Consider the following 19,880-nt stretch of genomic DNA (forward strand, 5'->3'; position numbering starts at 1 on the left):
GGTCACTCTTTGGAGCAATGCAACATTATGGTGGGATACAGATCCACAGTGAGCTCGGCTTCAACCATGCAACTGAGGACAGTTCCCCAGAGAAAGAAATAATAAAAACAGTTCTATTCAATACGTCTATTGAATTGGTCTGCTTCACTAGCTGTATGGAAGCTAGAATAATCTTTCCCCCTAAATGCATTCCTTTGCTCTTCAGAAAAAAATGCAAACACTAAATCCTAATATGTTAATTAACATCCTGCAGCCAAATAGGCATTAAAAGGACGCTCAGAGGCACATGGACAGCAAGTCTTGCTCCCGTGAATGGAGACTGAGATGGAGCAATTAATTTGTTACACAACATAAGCTGCTTTTGAGGGATTCGGATGTGCAATTTAGTTTCTTAATCCCAGTTTTCTTGCATCCTCTTCTGAAGGCACTGAATCTTGCTGAGATATAGTTGCATGGGTATTGACTGCCCTCTGCTACATTACACCCACCCACCCCCATTCTCCACATGCAAATCCAGACAGTGAAGACTGCAGCCTATTTGATTGTGGGGGCAACACACCTGATCCCGATTTCAAACTACATGCACATCACTGGACAGCAACCAGAAACAGAAATTGAGGTTGATTTTTCCCCTCCCCACCCTAAGAGCATTGATCCCAATTGCAGCAGCCCTACCACCATCCCCACTGAAATCAGCTAACTTGTTGGATGCTATGTTTCTCTAAATTCCTTCCCAAACATTTTGACCCCCTTCCTGTCTTCCCAGGTCACCTGTCTTTGACTCCAAGAAATGTAAGTGACCTGTCCTCTGCCAATGCTTCTCCTGAACCATCCGCAGGAAGGTACACAAGAGCAACCCAGGACAATGCTCCCTTTTTTTTTTGGTCCCTCCTGTTGGGGAGGCATTTTATGCCTTCAAAATTAATGCAACTGAAATCAGTAACTTGGTGGAATGAAGGAAAGCAAAACTGTAGGCCACCAGTCTGCAGTGAAGGAAAACAATGGATTGGATGGGGAAGTACTTTAATCGGTAAACATCTGCAACTGAAATCTTGAAGACCAGTGCAGCGGTGCAACAAGTTATAGTAGTAGTAATACATTATACAAAAGTGATAGGACACAAGTTATGCTGCTGTTATCCTCAAAGCTTCTGATTTCAGCCATGTCATTGTGGGAGAGAAAAAAAGTGTCATCCTTAGGCTACTCTTGCAGGCACCTGCCAGTTCACTCATGTGTCTTCCTTGGATAGGAAGACACAAGAAAAGGGAAGAAAAGAAACCTTCATACTTACCATACCCAGGACCTCGTGGCCCACGTTCCTCTCGAGCACCAATCACACTAGTAAAGCTCACATTATAGTTGGGTCTATTCTGTGGAGATGATTGGGGTATTGGTTGCTGGGGCTTTGTCTGTTGTGGCTTAGTTTGCGGCTGTTGCCAGGCAGTTGAACCTTGTTGCCAAGCAAATCCTGTGTTCTGCTGCCAAGAACTTCCTCCCACTGGTTGAGGGGATTGTTTCTGCGGAGAGCCCATTGGCTGAAAAGATCCCCCTGGTATTCCAGTTGGTGTGGTGGGTTTGCTTGAAAATGATGAACCACCTATTTGTGGAGCATATACAATATTTAGACTTGTGAAAAATAGTTTCAAACACAAATGATTCCTCGTTTTCCATTCACATCAAAATTCTGGGACAAAAAGTGGAGTGTGTTTATGGCATATTTTTTGCCCTCAAAAGCAAGGTATTCACAACAGTCATTGCAACTGTTTCCTATTACAGACATTGAAGCACAGATTTTATAATAGGGTTTGCCCGATTTATAGGTTATAAATCCAATAAAATGAATTCAATCAAAGAAATGGGCATCACCCACATTTCCAGGGATGAAGAAAACATGAGTTGGAAGCATTGCCGAAAACAGGTAGGATCATAATGTAAGTATGATTTGGCCACAGGGGTCTCCTGCCTGCAATTTTCCAGTGTTCTGGCATTTAGGATGTCCTTTCTTAAATCTGAATATGTGAACTGGATATCCAGAGTTGTTAGGCAGTGGTAATACACAGAAGTTCATTTAAAGGGCACAGCAATGTTAAGTGTATTTCAGCCATTTCTTAACAATTTTCCTCTTTTTTTGTTCTTTTCTCTGTTGGCAATTAGGATCTCAATTGTGCCAATTCTTCAAAAAAAAATCCCTATCATCATTACTACCAACAATGAGTTTCCCAATGGGAGCCTCCCCGAAGTGTGTAGAAGAGGAAGACTTACTGAGGATGCCAGGCAGATCAGGCTACATGAGATGATCTGCAACCAACTGCTGGTACCCACATCTGCAGACTGAGGTGAACATACCTCGCTTTAGCACATAATTAATGTAGATGGAGACTCTTCTTCCCAATGAAAGCTGAGACAGTAGTTCCAATGGCACAACTATATAAATGCAAGTTCGTTCTTTCTTCTTTCTACTAAGATATGTGAATGTCTGAATAACCAAAATGTTGGAAGCATATCAATCACAGCATGTCGTGCTTTAGAAAGAAAGAAGGAACTCGTATTCATATAGTGCCTTTCACAACCTCAGGCGTCCCAGTTCACATTCAGATTTAAGAATAGACATCCTAAATGCCAGGTTACTGGGAAATTGCATGCAGGATACACCCACTGCTTAAATAAACTATCTAGCAACCACCATGAGGAATTACCTGTACATCGTACAACTCTTATTTTTATGTTCTTATGTTCATCAAGAGAACCAGTTGCAGAGCTATGCCAGCTAGTGCAAGACACCTGCAGCATAGGGCTGGCACATCCAATGACAGTAGCAGTCACCTGTAGCCTGAAACGTGGCTTCACCACCTTGCAGGCATGCTGCAATGCTGACCTATGGGGATGATGCTGTGAAGGGGAATAAAGGCCCTCCCTCCTCACAACCACCATATGCATCTTCACCCACACTTCAGCAACCATTAAATAAGCGGCCAGTGCTGAGCTGCTCAGTCATGAATTGCAGACATGTGCCTACACTTTGGGATTCCTTTCCTTTTTATTTGTCCATCACTTCTTAGTGACAGTTACATTTTTGGATTTTCTAACCCTCTACTCGATGATTTTGTGTCTCACTTCTTAGATCACTCTTATTAGTGAGTTCCAATTCCCCATATTTTCCCCTAGTGCCTTTTGTGGCTTTGAGATGTAAGGAAAGCTTTCATTAATGTGCCTGGGATAACAAGCAACAAACCTTGGGGTGCAATTTTAATCCTACCCCCGTTAAAATGGCCCGGCTTACTTAACTGCCCTGGAACTGCCAGGATCACACCATCTGCGTTTTTAACCTGCTCTCCTAAGTAGGCAGCAGGAACACCTAATCAGAGCCGGTGGAGTTCTTCTTTACATATACATGTCGGATTCCAATAACATCGTCGGGACCCAACTGCAATTTTAACTCAGGCCTGAGTGGGGAAGCTGCTGCATCAATTCTTCTGATCAGTCTTCAATGCTGGCTTGCTCAAATTCCAAGGACTGGATGTACTTACTGTTCAAGAATGTGAAATTTGTTTTAATATTCCCAAACCACGTTATATTTTCCTATCAGCTTGATGTTATAGCCATAGTACATAATTAGACTTGTTCAATTTTATATTAGCTTCTTGTAAGCTGACTATGACGTACCATTACATCTAGTTTAAAACAAAATATTCTGAGGTCCATCTTGTGGTCAATTGTCCATTCAAAATTATCTTGTGTAAATCATATCCATAAAAAATTCATTCGCACTCTCAAACCACTCCTCCGGACTATGAACTTCCTTTTTTCTTTGTTTGTCTGAGGAGGATGGTTTTGGTTTCGCTTTCTCTACTTTGGCAAAAGCATTTTTTTTAAAGAAAACATCGCATACACTTTTGGCTATAGAATGGATAATTTTTCCTCGTGATTTACTGCAGTATTTACAATGCATAATTTGTTGATGTAAAGCAAGGGGTTAAAACCCTTTGAACGTTGTGAATTTAAAACCTACTGGACCTTTGCAGAATCTACCCGGATTAAGGGTTAATGTTGCCCCTTTGGAACATTTGAACAGAACCAATTTAAAACAACATGCAAAGGTTTCTTTGGTTTGCAAGACATGATTGATGAGAAAGAAAGGGAGTACAATGGGAAACTAAGAAGTCACAGTCTGCAGAACTGATATCAGATAAAACAGCTAAAAAACCTATTGAATCAGCCGTTATAAAGCCACGCAAAGTCATGAGAGAGAGAGACAAGCCATCGTGGCAACACTAATAATGGGGGCCTGCCACATTCCATGGTATCTGAAAAACATACGTGGCCATTGCACCTGGTCCCAAGCAAGATAATTGTCAATCATTAAGGCCTAGTCATGGTTGAAGCCTGGCAACAGGGGGTGATTGACCAAAATGACATTATCCCTATTTCAACGACACCACAAAGGGCAAAAACAATATGAAAAGACATCAGGACGGAATTCGTACAGCAGTCAGGTGGAAGCCTAACGAAGCTGACCTACAGGAGGGACGTCCAGCAATAAGACTTCAAAAGCCCCAAAAGACTTGATCAATCTTAACCGGCCTTGAAGCAGAAATCCTTGATTTTAAGGTGTTATATCAAGTGTAACTTGATTTGCTTGCTGCTTCTTTAAGTGTAGAGTTGTTTTGCATGCATTACTTGATTTTGCTTCACGCTTGCGTGAATTATAACATTAAGTAATCACTTTTGATTAACAAAATTACCACGAACGGGGACTTTCTTTGTCTATTTGTCCATGTTTAAGAACCACTGGAAAAGTAGGCAAATTTCCTACGTTGGCCAGCTAGATCAGATTCATTTTTCATTGCATTAAGTGATATCTTTACTCCACTCATTATTTAGAACACTGCTGGTGTTATAGGTGTTCTTGCTGCATATTGTTTGGCATCTACTGCTCTGCAAATGTCAACTGTTTTCTGTACATCTAGATTTTTTTGTCTTAGTAGTTGGCTCTGACTTTATCCATTGTATGATTCCCATCGTCTTTCATGAGGCTATTTACAAGGGACCTTTTTTGCAAATCTATTACGTATTGAACAGTGCTTTCTCCTTGAACTTGAAAAGTGGTTTTAATCAATGTCTTTTATAAACAATATTTTTCTACATTATGAAATGCTCCTCAAACTTGTAAATTAATAACTTCAGGCTGCATTTATACACTCCCTCAACATACATCAACACCTTTTATGCCTCTTCTGCTTCCTCACCTATTGCATACTGACTTGTACTGTTTTTTTTCCTCCAAGACCCATTTCCATTAAAAAACAAATCAAAATGTTTTCCTCCCATTTTCTCTACATTTTTGCAAGATTTTTTGTAGTCTCAAATGTGGTTCTTCAAATCTTCCATTTTGATTCCAGCTCTGATACCATGTAAAGGCTCACAGCCTATCTGAACACCACCTTTCAAGGGATTGTCCGCAGCATGTCCCAAGCTTTATTCAAAACTGTTTCCTTCTCTGGGCAAATGAGGGTGACATTTCCTGTGGGGGCGTAATCGAGAAGTTACACCCGAATTTAGGTCTATTCGTATGCCCATTTTACCAATATCTATTTACACCCAAATTTCCTGCCAACCTATCAGTATATGCCGGAACATAAAAGTGGACATAAACAAACGGAACTCAGTGTAAACAATCGGGGCCCAAGGAAAGAACGGAACTCACATCATATATTCTTTTTTGTATAAAAATTAAAATTTCAAGCCACCTAACCATTATTCATGCACATTAGTCAAAGCATCATTATGACCATGTAATTGCAGAAGCATTTCAATTTTTAATGTGACTTATAACGATGCTATAAATATGTATTCAAAGAAACAGAAAATATAGTGCAGGTCTCAGTAAGGAAAAAGCTCAGAAAAATTGCAATAAAACGCCAAACATTGTTTCCTTCTGCACCTAAAATTCTAGGCTTAAATTTCCACCCGTTCCGAACCAGCATAATTACAGGAAACTTACGTGTGAGGTTCTTTAGTTTGGAGGCGGAGCCATTATAATAATCTGAGGTGCATTTGAGCGCAGGGATAGTTAGACGGACGTAAAAGAGTGAGAAAATTTGGGCATTGAATAATTATGTGCGTAAAACTTGCACCCAAGTTTCCTCGATCATTTACGCTGGGTATTTGCTTCATGCCACAATTACACATGTCTCTGAGCACAAATACACAGGAAATTCCACCAGATGGTGTTTATATATCAATCCCATCTTTGGCCACTAGATGGTCTGTACAACCTTTCACTTAGTACTGGAAATAAGGTTTGTAAAATGATAAAGGCAAAAAATAACACTTACAAGAAAATGATTCAACTTATCTAAAAACACTTTTATTTTTGAAATGCCCTTAACAATATTTTTCATCAGAGGTCTATGCCTATGTGAGAAGCCAGAGTCTCGAGCTTACTTAGGTTTCAGGACCATTATTATTACCTGAAGATATTCAAGCTAGCTGGCTACAGCTCCAAGCATGCAGTGTGAACAACTTCTACAACAGTTTTGATTGACAAGAAGAATGGCCATTCACGTCAGAACTTCTTTGTAAGGTCTGCTCCCTCCAATGGAAAATCACTCAACAAAAACTACTTTTGAGTAACCTGATTTTTCTTTTTGCATAAAATATTAAAACAAGGTGAAGCATGAAGGACTGTACTATTATTCAGGTTTGGAGGAAAGTTCTAAATAAATGTCCTGAATTTAAACATTTAAGTTTATTTTGGTAAACCATACATTGTTGCAGAAGTATTTGGTTGTGAATGAAATCTGCAAATTAGTTTAATTTTTTAATTTTAAATATATTTTGACCTTTGCTATAAAAACCCATTCCTTAAATAGATGGACTGTAAAATGTAGCTCCTCCATTCTGCACATAGATATTTATTTACATCAATTTGGTAAGTGAGGGGAACAAACTTGTTTATCATCTACTTAGTGGGCAAGGACAACACTATTGATTCATTTTCAAAGAATCAAAAAAAAGTTACTTTAACTGTCTCTAGGAACATCTCTTACAAATGTCTTTCCAAATTCAACAGTATAACCCCTGACTGATCATAAAGAATACCAAGGGAAACTGGCTAACGAATAAAAATCATGCTTTTGGTATGCATTTTGTCTCGTCATATCCCACTTTAGGTATCATGCCTGTATACATGCAAATTTCTTGCAGCTGATTGAGTTTGAGGGTCCTTCAGTGCTCAGCATTATGCAGTTACTGAGAAATATTCACCGTATCTTTGCAGATAGTGAGCTGAGCATGCTCCGACTTCCACTACAAGATCATCCTCAGCAATGATTACCATCACAGCCTGCATCCTATTTCAATCTGATCTATAGTCCCTTCAACTTCTTGCTAAACTTGGAACCTTAGACCAGGAACGTCCAAGCTTTTTAAATCTTTGTTTGCCTCTTATTTGCATACCTTGAAGCCAAATAGACCATCTTAAAAGGTGCATTAATCTTCCCTTTGCACCTCTATTAGTGGCCATGCCTTCAGTCGCCTAGGCCCTACGCTCAGAAATTCTCTCGCTAAATCCCTACACCTCCCTCTCCTTCTTTCAGACCCTTCTTAAAACCCACATCTTTGACTAAGCTTTTGGTTATCCCCAGCACTCAACCCCTAATATCTCCTTCATTGGCTCAGCATCCATTTTTTCCTGATGCTTCTGTAAACTGCCTTGGAATATTTTTCAACATTAAGGGCATTATATAGATATACATTGCTGTTGCTGCTTCTGCTGGTATTACAAGGCCTTCTTCTCTATCATCTCCACTAAGAAAAATAAGTTAGTAACTTTTACAGAACTAACCTGCTAAATTGGCACCAAGAGCACCCAAGTCAGCAAAGGGATCCAGAGTTTGAGGCTTGGGCTGGTGAGTAGGAGTGTTATGTACTGAGTTGGTAGGACTGGTGTTTGCTGATCTGCTGGCACCCCCAACCCCACCTGTTAAAAAAAGAAAATATAGGAAAATTAATCCATTTCTACATCCCACCCTCATGCTATACACCAATTTATTTCATAGACAGCAAGAAGACAATCTGTCCCCAGGTCTATGCCAAAGCCACTTGAGCAATCTATCAGAAGGTGCACTGGAACAGCCATGGTCATCATATATAATTTAAGCCTCCTTCCTTGTGAAAGAAGGTCCTAGCTCCCCAATGTTCCAGAACTCTCCACGTGGGGATTTCAGAACACAGTCACATATTTGTCCAACATGCAACCTCACTGCAAAGTGGCAATTTAATTGAATGCTTTAGGTGGCTCCTTGTTCTCAAGGGACGGGACCAGAACATTTCCACTTTTTAAGCACCCAATATTAACATTAAGCTCTCCCAGGAGAGGTATAGTGTGGATTAGATACAGTTAAAAGTTCTCTCTATCCTGCCCAATGTGCCTTAAACCCCAACTTATAAAAGCACTCCCTGCTGTATGTTTCCATTTCTCAGATCAGCCAACCTTAGAGTGCGATTGCCAATACAGTATGTTTTGAATTGTGGGCATTGTTGTGGTGTGGGTACCTGCCTATAGGCAACCATGTTCAGACACCCCAAAGTTATTTGACATTTAACCCTTACAACCAGAGTGAAGAGACTTTCAGCTTATCATGTCTAAGGTGTATCCTAGAGCTGAAAGGAAGCCATTGTAAATGTAAACCATTTCTCCATTCTCTCCCACCAAACATTAATGCATTTTGGAATCTGGAAATAAGAATCTGGTATTATTAAAAGTGACCATAAAGCTTATGGATTGTTTTAAAAACCCAACTGGTGTACTAATGTCTTTTAGGGAAGGAAATATACTGTCCTTACCCGGTCTGGCCTATATGTGATTCCAATCCCATACAAATGCAGTGGACTCTTAACTGCCCTCTGAAGTGACCTAGGAAGCCACTCAGTTGCATCAAACTGATGAGCACCTTCACCACACAGGGACTGCAGCTGTTCAAGAAGGCGGTCCACCATCACCTTCTCAGGGCAACTAGGGATGTGCAATAAATTCCAGCCTTCCCAGTGCCGCCCACATCCAGAGATTGAATTTTTTAAAACCCTCCCTCCTCCTCTTTTCAGCCTTGGTGGTATCCTGCACTATGGTCCCTTCACATTAGTTTCTCAGTGTGTTTTTAAAAAAGCTCCCAATTTCAGCCTACATTAACAGAGTCAAAGAAAGATATGCACACCAGAAAACATCAACTTTGCTGGAAGAGTCTCTGGAGGGACTGGCAAGAGAGCAAAGGGAAAAGAAAAACACTTCCATGCAAATCTCTAATGGTCACACTGAATCCTTAATCTCAGTCAGACAATTAGAGGAGATAGAGCAAAACAGATGGCATTTTCCCAGAGAAGGGGAATTGAAAATAAAGTCAAGTGAATCCAATTTGTTCTCATGTACTTTCCAAACTTTACCTGTGCGTTATGATGTGAGCTGGCTGCAGGGAACAGCTCAGTCAAATATACTTGTGAACACAAATGTAATTCATTTTGTTTTTACCTGAGGGAGCTGTTTTGTTTGCCCAGACTGCTGAACCACCCGGTACACTTGAAGATCCCAAGCCCCATCCTCCAATTAGATCTGGTTGCACAGAGACAGTTGGAGTACATGGAGGACCAGGGGAGACTCTACCTAAGTAAAGTAAAGTTAACATTTTACAGTGTATCACACTGTTTTTTTTTAAAACAGGAGGTTCTAAAAGAACCATGGGAGTCAGCTAAACAGCTAGAAAAAAAAAAGAGATTACAAATGTACACACTACTAGGATCAGGCCTGAAAGAGCACAAGATATTTTATCTTCCATTTACTAGCGTTACTGAAAAAGTCAGGACAAGTGTAAAACAGGTTTCCCTGCTAAACGTTCACACTTACTTTCTCATTAACATTGTGATCCAAGGAAATTATACCCCCAAATGTGTTTGGGTATTGTTAGAAGTCATCAGTGTCCTGGCTATCTACTGCTTTACAGAGAAGAGTAAACTTAAAAACTGAGTTGAACCAAGTGGAGATGAAAAGAAAAAAAACACAAATGCAGGAAATGTGAAATTAAACAGCAAATGCTGGAAAATGTGCAGCGTATCGATCAGTGAAAGAGAAATGCAGGTTAACATTTCTAGTGGAGCCAGCATTTGGACAGCACATCGTTTTATGCCTGAACAAGATTTAACATTTCCCACAGCACATCTTAACAACTTGCATTCATATAGCATCTTTAATGCAGTAAAACATCCCACCCTTCCAACATTTTTGGCGCTCTTTAATATCACAGTTGCCAAATTTAGCACTTTTCCACTTCAAAAGCCCAGCGTCAGTGTCTGGTTAGGCACGGCACAAATCAAATTTAAAGCTCCCTCTACAGTGCTCCAAGATGCCTCAACTCAAACCTGAGGAGTACCCCCACTGCACCAAGGCCACATTTCCATTTCTGATCCCATCGATTGTGAATGAAATTCCCAACTCAGTATCAATTTGTTGCAAATTAGGAACAATTTTATGCTGTGTACTTGCATCTATTAAAACTGCCCAAATTGATCTGACCCAGTCTAGGGAACAAACATTCATCCCACATGCCTGGACTGAGCTGAAACACACAGGTCGTGCAGGTGAAAGAATCAGCTTTCCAAATCCATTGTTCCAGCCAGCAGCCTATCTCTTAGTACAACTGCGCAGCAACTGACACCTAATGAAAAATGAATTTGACCAAGATACCATACAGATAGCTCTCAATGCAGCCCAAGAGGATTGGCCAGCTAACCGTACCAATATTATTATTCTCGGTTCAAAAATAAAACTTCAAATTAGACTATATACAGTTTCTGAACTCTGTTCAGATGGATAAAAATAATAGATGGTTTTTAAATTGAAATAAGATAAATATCTTGTAATAGGATTTCCTTTTACGTAAATGTACTTTTTATTTTTTTGCTTTATTAAAAATTGTTTCTGCCCCCCCCCCCCACCCCCAATCTGTTTTGACAGTACAGACTCTAGAGGTAGTATTCTGCCAGACAGATACAGAAAGTAGCCAAAACCAGAAACTGTTCTTTCATTTCCACTATCTCATCCTTTCATGCGATAAGAAGAACCCAAAGATTCCCCAATGGCTCAGTTTAGTAAATGTGCTTGTCGTTATGGAATAGATCTCAGATTCAATTTGTGGTCTGTGCTTGCTTAGCTGATCTTAGCTGTGGTAATGACAGGGCACCACAATTTGTCTCAGCATCCCCAAGCTAGGTATGGGGAGAAAAAATAAGCCAAGGTTCCTGCTCCAGATTGCTATCTAGTAATTCCTGTTGGAATGTGATGGCGACTGCCAGGCGAGGATGGAATTAGGTTCAGCTGCTCAGCTGAAGAGACTGCTAACACTCACCGTCAGTGTTCACACATGATGAATGGCCACCGGTGTAAGGTACTAGGGGGAAACAAACTCCTGCAGAATACTACCTCAATAAGAGTCAGTACTGTCAGAACAGATTAGGGGTTGGCAGGGGTGGGGGGGGGGGGGCGGGGAGAGAGAGAGAGAGAAAGAAAAACAAATTTTAATAAAGCCAAAAAAAAGTACATTTACATAAAAGGAAATCCTATTACAAGGTATTTATCTTATTTCAATTTAAAAACCACCTACTCTTATCTTTATCAAGGAGTTACATCACATATTGGAACTATAGGGAGATTGTAGGTACTGTACTTCTTAATGGCAGAAGCAATGCCCAGATACTTGCTCACTAGCAAAAGCACCTAAACAGTATTGGATTAGAAATTAAGTAGGAGCCACAATATACACCAAGTACAGGGAGCATTTGTTTTTACTTTAAAGTCATACTCTGAACTCTTACCCATGTTGAAAGGATCACCAGCAGTGCTATGTGGAGTAGGGGATGGTGTCCTGGCTGGTTGCAGGAATGGGTCAGCCTGTCCAATTGGAGAACCTGCACCACTCCGATTGAGAAACACACCAAGTAAATCCTGACTGGGTTGCTTGGCCTGGGAGTCAAATGGGTCAAATGCTGTTCCTAGGATGAAAAAAATAGTGAGACAAAATGGTTAATCAAAGAACATTTCTGGAACCCAATAAAAGATGTTTTTAAATTACACGATTGTATTATTTAACGTCCAACTCCAGGCATTCTAAATCCATTATCGGTATCAATTCATTTAGTTTTCAACTCAAAAAAGTTTAAATTAAAGCTGCAGACATGTTTTAGTCATTTCTATGCTTAGGATAAAATAATTATATTCAGATATAAAAGGAATGTTACCTTTTGGCTGCTAGCTAGGGTCACTCCTTATAAAACCTGTCAATGCAGGGAGACAAGTTTACAGCTCATGCACAGCAATGCTGCTATGTCAAGAATGGCTTTGTTATAGTAACATGAACCCAAAGCTTTAAATAAAAATTAAAATCATTTTAATACTGTTTGTTCTATCCAGTTATTCTTACTATTCTGTTCTTTATTTTAATTTTACATTTTCTAACATACTCTATTCTGCCAATTTTAACTTTAGAGTTCACTGATCTCTTTTGCTTTTTTGTTCCCAGCATCCAATGTGTAGGTAGAAGCAACTTTGAAAAGATGGTCATTTGGCTGATTAAATATTGGTTCTAAAGGCCACTTTTCCAGCCAATCATATGGCAAAGATTTGACAATCAACATGGTCATAGGTTCAACCAGTTGAGACTTTGTTGTAATAATGTGCAAACAGGAAGGAGCTCTGACCAATGAATATGCTCATGGTGGCTTCCAGAAAAGCGTGATCAAACAGGTGGGCTCATCTGCACCAAGCCAAGGGTTTAAAGCTTGGATTCTTTACATACACTTTAGGAGTATGCGCTGCAGCTTTGTGAGCTTCTGATACCCTCACCCGCAGTATAGAAGGAGTTAGTGATGCCTATTGCACTTCTGAAATTTTCAACATCCAGTTTCTTAATCTGGTTAATCTTTTTCACTGCCCGGGTAATTGCTCACTTTTATCAAGGAGTTAACATTACGTATTGGAACTGTAGGCAGACTTGTTGTACTGGTGCAAACAGGTGGTGCAGTCGGTAAATGTATTGTTCATTAACTCTAGTTCTGCTTAGTTTGCATGGATGAAAGTTCCCTTTCTCCTTGCTGAACCGGTCCAATAGTGGAAAAAGAGTTATGCATTCCCAATTGTTGAAAAGTCACAATCTTGATGAATTTTCAGGCCACAAACCTTCCTAAATATCAGGAAAAAATGTGGATGAGTCCACAATGCAGAAGTGCATTGCTGATTTTCACAGGTGTGCAGCAGGCCATCCACAGCAGGGGAAAAAAGCTGCCTGCCACATCCAGTGCCACCAGACTGACATTTAGGTTTTCCATTGACGGTGCTGCACCTTTAGTAGTGCAGGAAATAATCTCGTGGGGTGGGGGTCTCCATGGCCAGAATTTTGACTCGGAGCCGGGAAGCAGGCCGGGGGGGGGGGGGGGGGGGGGGGGGGAGAAAAAACAGGGAGCAGAGCAAGGAAGAGGATATGAAACAGTAAGTCTTCAGGTAAATCTTAGATTGTATGGATGGGGGGGCACAGTCAGCCAGTTATCGGAGGTCAGTCACCAGGGGAGGAAGAGATCCGGTGTCAGTCACCAGAGTGGGGGGGGGGGGGCGCGCGTCAGGATCGGGGGTGGGGGGGGTGGTGGAGGGGGGTCATTGCGGTGGTCCACAATCGTTTGCGGTGGGGAGTTTGCAGCAGGTAGGCTTGTTGGGCCTGGGGGAAGCACTCCTGCTCCTCCGGGCCCACATGCTGTGCCAGAAAGGCAGTTTCAGACCTTCTTGCCTCTCCTCACGTGGCGTGAAGGAGAAGGCCTGGGAATCCCAGCCTCCTGGTGTTGCAATCGCAAAACTTTTCAAAATTTAGGCCCGCAGCCTCCTTGAAAGGTTTTAGTGACCAACCCGCCTCCTGGGAATGGGTTGGTTGCCTGTCCCTCATTCCACCCCGGTGAAAACTGGCAATGGGCAGGTCTGAAGTTGTTGCAATTTTCAATGCCCCCCACCCCCAACCCACCTGTTTTTCAGAGTTAAAATCCTGCCCCCTGCCTCTGAAGACACAATATGCTGTCTGCTGACAGCTTTAGTGCCACCTGAGAAAGAGGATGAAGTGAGGGAAGACAGTGCTAGTCAGGTAAAATAAAAGAATGTGTTTCTCCTTCATTAAAAACAATGAGGAAATGAGAGAGAACAGTTGGCAAGCAAGGTAGTAACATAATAAATGAAGTCAGCTATCAAGTAACAGCACTGCATATCGAAGTATATTAGAATGAAATAAAATTTCATCTCACTAAAGTTAACACAAATGCTTTCCACATCCTAGAAAATGACAGAACATTGTCCATAAAACACAGGATAAAATGCCTAATGTAAAAAATTGCTTGATCAGGATCCAGTGATAATGTTCAAAGACACAAAGATTTTTTGTATTAGCTGATTAATGTATTGAGTTACAAACGTACAGTCATATGATTCAGTAGCAGGGTATTCATCTGATGGTAATCCTCAAAAGTACCTGCTTTGTTCGAAGTACCTGCTTTGAAAACGAAGCACGTTAGTCTACTAAGCACAAATATTTTATAAATTGGAAGTTGGATGAGGTAAGTTATGATTCCAGGTCAGTATTCAATGACACAAAAAGTCTTAGACATTCAATGAAAAGAATCTTTGAAACCATCACATGGAATTTTTGATTGGTCTCAGTAAATTTCAAAAAAGCTGCCCACTTTTCCATGTACAAGTCTTTACAGTAAATAGAAGTAGACTATATTTTAATGGGGATATTACAACCAAGTCCAATCATTCTCACCCAACACCTACATATGCACATTTTCTAGTAAGGGATCACTGAACAGTGATCAGGAACAAATATCCTGCTAAATTTCTTTCCTCCCTAGCCCAAAGGCCATTTCAGGTGAGTTGATCTCTGCCAAAGTCCTTACTGCTGCCTGGCTGAAATCAGTTAACTCAACATAGATAGAAGATTGAACCTGGGACCCACATAATTCTTTGCAGTGATGTGGCCAAGATTAAGAACTCAACTTCCAATGTGCTGCACCACAGTGCCCAAGGAATTGGACAATCTATACATTGAATAAGTACTGGGATTCTGAATTGCTAAGATTAATTTGCAGATAGAGATTAAAGTATTGTTTGAACATACTTAAACCGCATTTACTCTTTAATTTAGAAACTGTAACTTGAACTCTGTAGCAGGTACTTTTGAGGATTACAGTCACAGATTGTTCCCCTGGTACTGAATCAGATGCCTCTACATTTATAACACAGTAAAATAATTGGTAGACTATTTTGGAAGGCCATAGAGTTCTCTCCCATCAGTAGGGAAAACTGGTTAAATGTCATTGTAAGAAAACATCTGAAGTGCTGATCAGAGATTAGATGCTTCTCATAGGATGAGAGAAACACCCTAAGGATCTTGTTCTGGTAGCCAGTTCTGTTGAAGAGTTCCACCTGAAACAATGACATCTTTCTTTCAGATTTTGACTCGCCTATTGTGATTTTCTAGTACTTTGATTTTATTAAGTTGTCAAAGTCAGCCAATAGTAGGTCTTTAAAGGGCTGAACTGTTTGAATGTTGCACTTATTCTTTCTAAGCCAGAGACTAGAGTCGTTATAAATGCAAGCTATTGTTATTGTAAGCTTGCCTCAGTGGGCAGCACTCTCACTTCTGATGCCGAAAGTTGTGGGTTCAAGCCCCAATTCATGTCTTGAGTACATAATCTAGGTTCAGTGCAATGCTGAGGGAGTGCTGCATTGCCAGAAGTGCAGACTTTCCAACGAGATGTTAAACCAAGGCTCCATTGTTGGTTCAGTTGGTCTCTTAAGATCCCATTCAAAGATGAACAGGGGATTCTCCTGGAGCCTTGGCCAACATTCTTCTCTCAACCAATACCATCAAAAAAAATCTCTGCTGTTTGTGGGACCTTGCTACACATAAAATGTTTACCTATGCAACTTAGACCACATTTCAAAACTAATTCAGTGTGAAGCATTTTAGGATTTTGCGGAGATATATAAATGAAGCATCTTTCTTTCTAAACTGTCAAATTAATTCAGGACTGAAATCACTACAGCTAATGCAAGACTTATTTTCAAAGTTTGCAATGCTCTATCATATAGCTACAATACCTTCACTAATCCTCGGTGATGGTGATAGAGAGGGAGAGGCTGCAGACCTGCGGGGGGTAGAATGTGCTGAACCTGGAGCACCACTGCTCCCCTGTGTTGATGGGATGGAGGAGGTGCTACCAAACAAGTCATTGAGTAAGTCAGAGTTAGTTGGCAGAGGTTTGGCTTGAGCAGTACCGGGAAAGGTCCGACCTGTAGGACCTCCATTAAGACCAAGAAGATCCACACTTTCAGATGCTGAGGATCGAGAAGACTCTTGCTTTTTGCCACTTTTTGGTGTTCCATGCTGTTTTTCCATGCTAGCAGTACTGTGCTGGCTTGAGAGGGACAAAAGTTCATCATCCGATGGCTCGCTGTCCTCATTCACAAGAGCTGTTCGGTCTTCTGATGGATGATTAGCACCATTCTTATCGCCTTTTGTTTCTAGAAAAACATTTTGAAAGTTACATTTTAAATAAAAAATGACCTCACCCTCTGCTGGGTAGTTGTTGTATATTTTGCTAAAAAGGAATTGCCATTTGATTTTAAAAAATGAAGCAACTGACAAAAAGATGGTTCTCTGCAGTTACCAGCCAGGTCTGTGAACTTTTTAAACTTGGCTTTGCACTATACTGTCATTCTACTGCAGCTGGTGTGAAAACCAAATAGCATGAGATTACCTCACAGAAGTAGTCTCACATCCCTTCCTTTTAGTGCGATCCGCAATCAGATCTTTGACCCGACTCCCAAATTACACTGGTTTCATATCATACAAAATTACTTAGCAGCCATGCCAAAGAGATAGTGGGGGTAATTTTAACTTTTAGCAATAGTGTAAAACAGGCACTATCTAAGATCGACGGCCTGTTAGACACCCCGCCTGATACTCCTTTCCAGTGAAGTCAATGGAAGTGAAAATCAGGCAAGGTGTATAACGGGCCACTATCACTTTTAGCGATAGTGTAAAACGGAATGGTTTTACACTATCGCTAAAAGTGTAACTGGCTCATGAATTCCTGAACCTTCTTGCAGCCCTCTGCCAAAGTTAACTCGCACATTTAGAACACAGAAATTTGCATTGGAGATTCACTATAAAAGGTGGAATGAGGTGTTGCAAGAATATGCAAGAGTGCTTAGATACCTTGCCGGGCCAGGGATGGAAAAAATGTGCTTTGTCCTGTGCTCTTTATATTATCTGATGAGGTTTCCACTTCAACCACAGTATCTGAAGCAGCTTTACCTGCAACAAGAAAAGTCAGCTATGTTACTGGGCAATCAATGTTTCAATACCTTACTTTCCATTTCAATTCTTATCAGGAAGGAACTGTTCAGCCTCACATAATTAACATTTATAAAATTAAAGGAACACCATACTCATTGATGAATAATGTATAATTTCAATGATGCCTAGACCAGATCAGATACAACTTCACCTCCACTGAAGTACCCACACATAAAAAACATTTAATATGACAAAAAAATCATTTAATTGCTGGTATTTCTTGGTGTACTTCTGCTTTTTAAAAAATATTAACCCAACCAGAACAGGTTTGCAATTTGCTGCTCTGAAACCTCTCTCTTGATTCTCCTAAGCTCCAAAGACACAGTTCCACATGTTCTTCCTCCTCCTAGCATTGTCACTGTGTTGAAATCAAGTTTTATCAGTCCATTATAACCAGTATCTCAACACTGTTACTCAATACCTCTGTCTTCACTTCCTCCTACAATCTACAGATTTTTCAAACCAAACCTTGCAGTCACTGAACCTTTACTTCTTAATTTATCTGAACATTTATTCTTGCTGTCCTGCATTATGGGGTAAATGTTATGATTTAGTACTCCCAATGCAAAGCTTCACAATGGGAATGTATATCTGGAATTTGGGCCTGGAGGCGATCTATGCACCTGTATTCTCAATATGCACCCCAACAGGCAAAGCTCTGCACTGAGAGCTAAATCATAAAATTTACCCCCATTTACAAATCGGGAAATGTTGTTTATTTTTTAAATTGAGAAATCTAGATGAAAGATTACCCTCACCTAGGTTTCTGAATTTTTTGAAAAGTCAGCAGTTCCCCATTTATAAATTATGTGGATCAAATCATTTGTTGGGTAAATCCAAACAGCAGCCATAGTGCATCTCTCCTTGCTTAAATAAACAGCTAGAATAAAATTAGAGAATTGCACTACAGATGACCGTGGAATACCCAAATTATTCCAGGAATGGTCAGATCCTAGCTTTCAGATAATTTCCCCACTGATTGTGAATTCCATTTATACAAAGCTTTAAAAATATTTAAAACTTTGCATCATCATGAAAGTCGTCTTTCTATGCCATTGAGCATTGCCACACAGCAGTGTGGCTGGAGCGGTAACACAGTGGTGTAGCAGACTGCAGGTGTAAACTCACTTCCCACCGTTACATGTTACTAAACATTGCAGCTGCAAAGAACTGTCCTTGTGTCCAACATAAAGTCCAATATTTTAAAAGTATCATTCTAAAAAGCACGTTCCTGCATGAACATAAGGAGGAATCAGAACAAACCAATCAGCATGTTAAGCACACTCCCCAAAGTAGAGTGCATAATCTACTTTATTCATTGCCTCTACTCTACCCATATAATCTCCTGAGGGAAAAGTTCTACATAAATATTCCCTGATACCAAAAATCCAGACTCGCTATATACCATGTTTCTACTATTCAACCCTAACCTAGTTCCAGTAACAAAGGAACCATTGCTTTCCATGAAGTGTTTGCTTGTTTCAGTCTATACTCATCTCAATAATCTTCAACACCATTTCCAACAAATTATTTATCCAGCAAACACAGAAGCTGCAAGTACTGTACAAAATGTGAATGGTGGAATATTGGCCTTATTCCAAGTATGGACAAGTAGCAATTTTGTCCACCATCACTGACAGAATTATAGTAATACCTGCAGCTAAAGTTTCCTGATGTTCTTGGTGGCTTGAAAAGAGTGTGTTGGGAGCAAGATCTTTGGTGTTCAAATGCTCCCAGGGAGGAGTCAGGTCAAATCGTTTATCAGAGGATTCAACTTCCACTTCCAGTATCACATGAAACAATGGAGGATATTTCTCTGGAGAATCACAGGCATCCAACTCTGGTCTAAGGGTCAGACAGAAAAACAACTGTGCTAATTCAGTCAACAGATACTTAACAATATTAAAATTATTTTGATTGTTGTCAAATTTGATATTCCTTCTAAGATGAGCAGATAATCACAAATGTAAAAATCCTTCAGGATTGAATGTTATATTTATTTCTCCAACAGTCCATTTCAGCTGTTTAATTAGTCCCATTGAACAACTTTGCTTAATAGAAGAATTTGAATTTGTATTCTTTTACATACAAAAGATCATGGAAGAGTTTATTTGGGAAACAGTACACGAAGTTCCACCTAATATTTCACAGGGACATTTTGGATTGATAAGGAATGCTGAACTGTAGCTGCTCTTGAGCTCTTGATATAAACATGAAGGGTTGACTTAAATAACACACAGTGCTGCTGCAGTCATGATCATGTGGAGGGTTGACATCTCTCAGACACTGTGGAAGGTGGACTTAAGAACATAAGAAATAGGAGCAGGAGTAGGCCATACCGCCCCTTGAGCCTGCTCCACCATTCAATCAGATCATGGCTGATCTTCGATCTCAACTCCACTTTCCCACCTGATCCAGCATCCACAGCCCTCTGGG

The 19,880-nt window shown here is 40.3% G+C and overlaps 1 protein-coding gene across 3 annotated transcripts in view; it reads right to left on the reverse strand.

The window, feature by feature from the left end:
• Nucleotides 1–19,880, reverse strand: part of dnajc6 (DnaJ (Hsp40) homolog, subfamily C, member 6) — a 110,413-nt gene that overhangs the window by 19,258 nt on the left and 71,275 nt on the right. For 2 of the 3 annotated variants that reach the window (XM_067990386.1, XM_067990384.1), the window contains exons 10-16: nt 19,099–19,289; nt 17,304–17,402; nt 16,184–16,606; nt 11,863–12,039; nt 9,527–9,658; nt 7,847–7,981; nt 1,292–1,597 (exon numbers count right to left, since the gene is read on the reverse strand). In XM_067990386.1, coding sequence (XP_067846487.1) covers nt 1,292–1,597; nt 7,847–7,981; nt 9,527–9,658; nt 11,863–12,039; nt 16,184–16,606; nt 17,304–17,402; nt 19,099–19,289 — 1,463 coding nt within the window. The remainder of the gene's footprint in view (nt 1–1,291; nt 1,598–7,846; nt 7,982–9,526; nt 9,659–11,862; nt 12,040–16,183; nt 16,607–17,303; nt 17,403–19,098; nt 19,290–19,880) is intronic. The other variant, XM_067990385.1, reaches the window with a different exon arrangement.

This window comes from Heptranchias perlo, chromosome 9, assembly GCF_035084215.1.
Source record: "Heptranchias perlo isolate sHepPer1 chromosome 9, sHepPer1.hap1, whole genome shotgun sequence".
Classification (NCBI taxonomy): Eukaryota; Metazoa; Chordata; class Chondrichthyes; order Hexanchiformes; family Hexanchidae; genus Heptranchias; species Heptranchias perlo.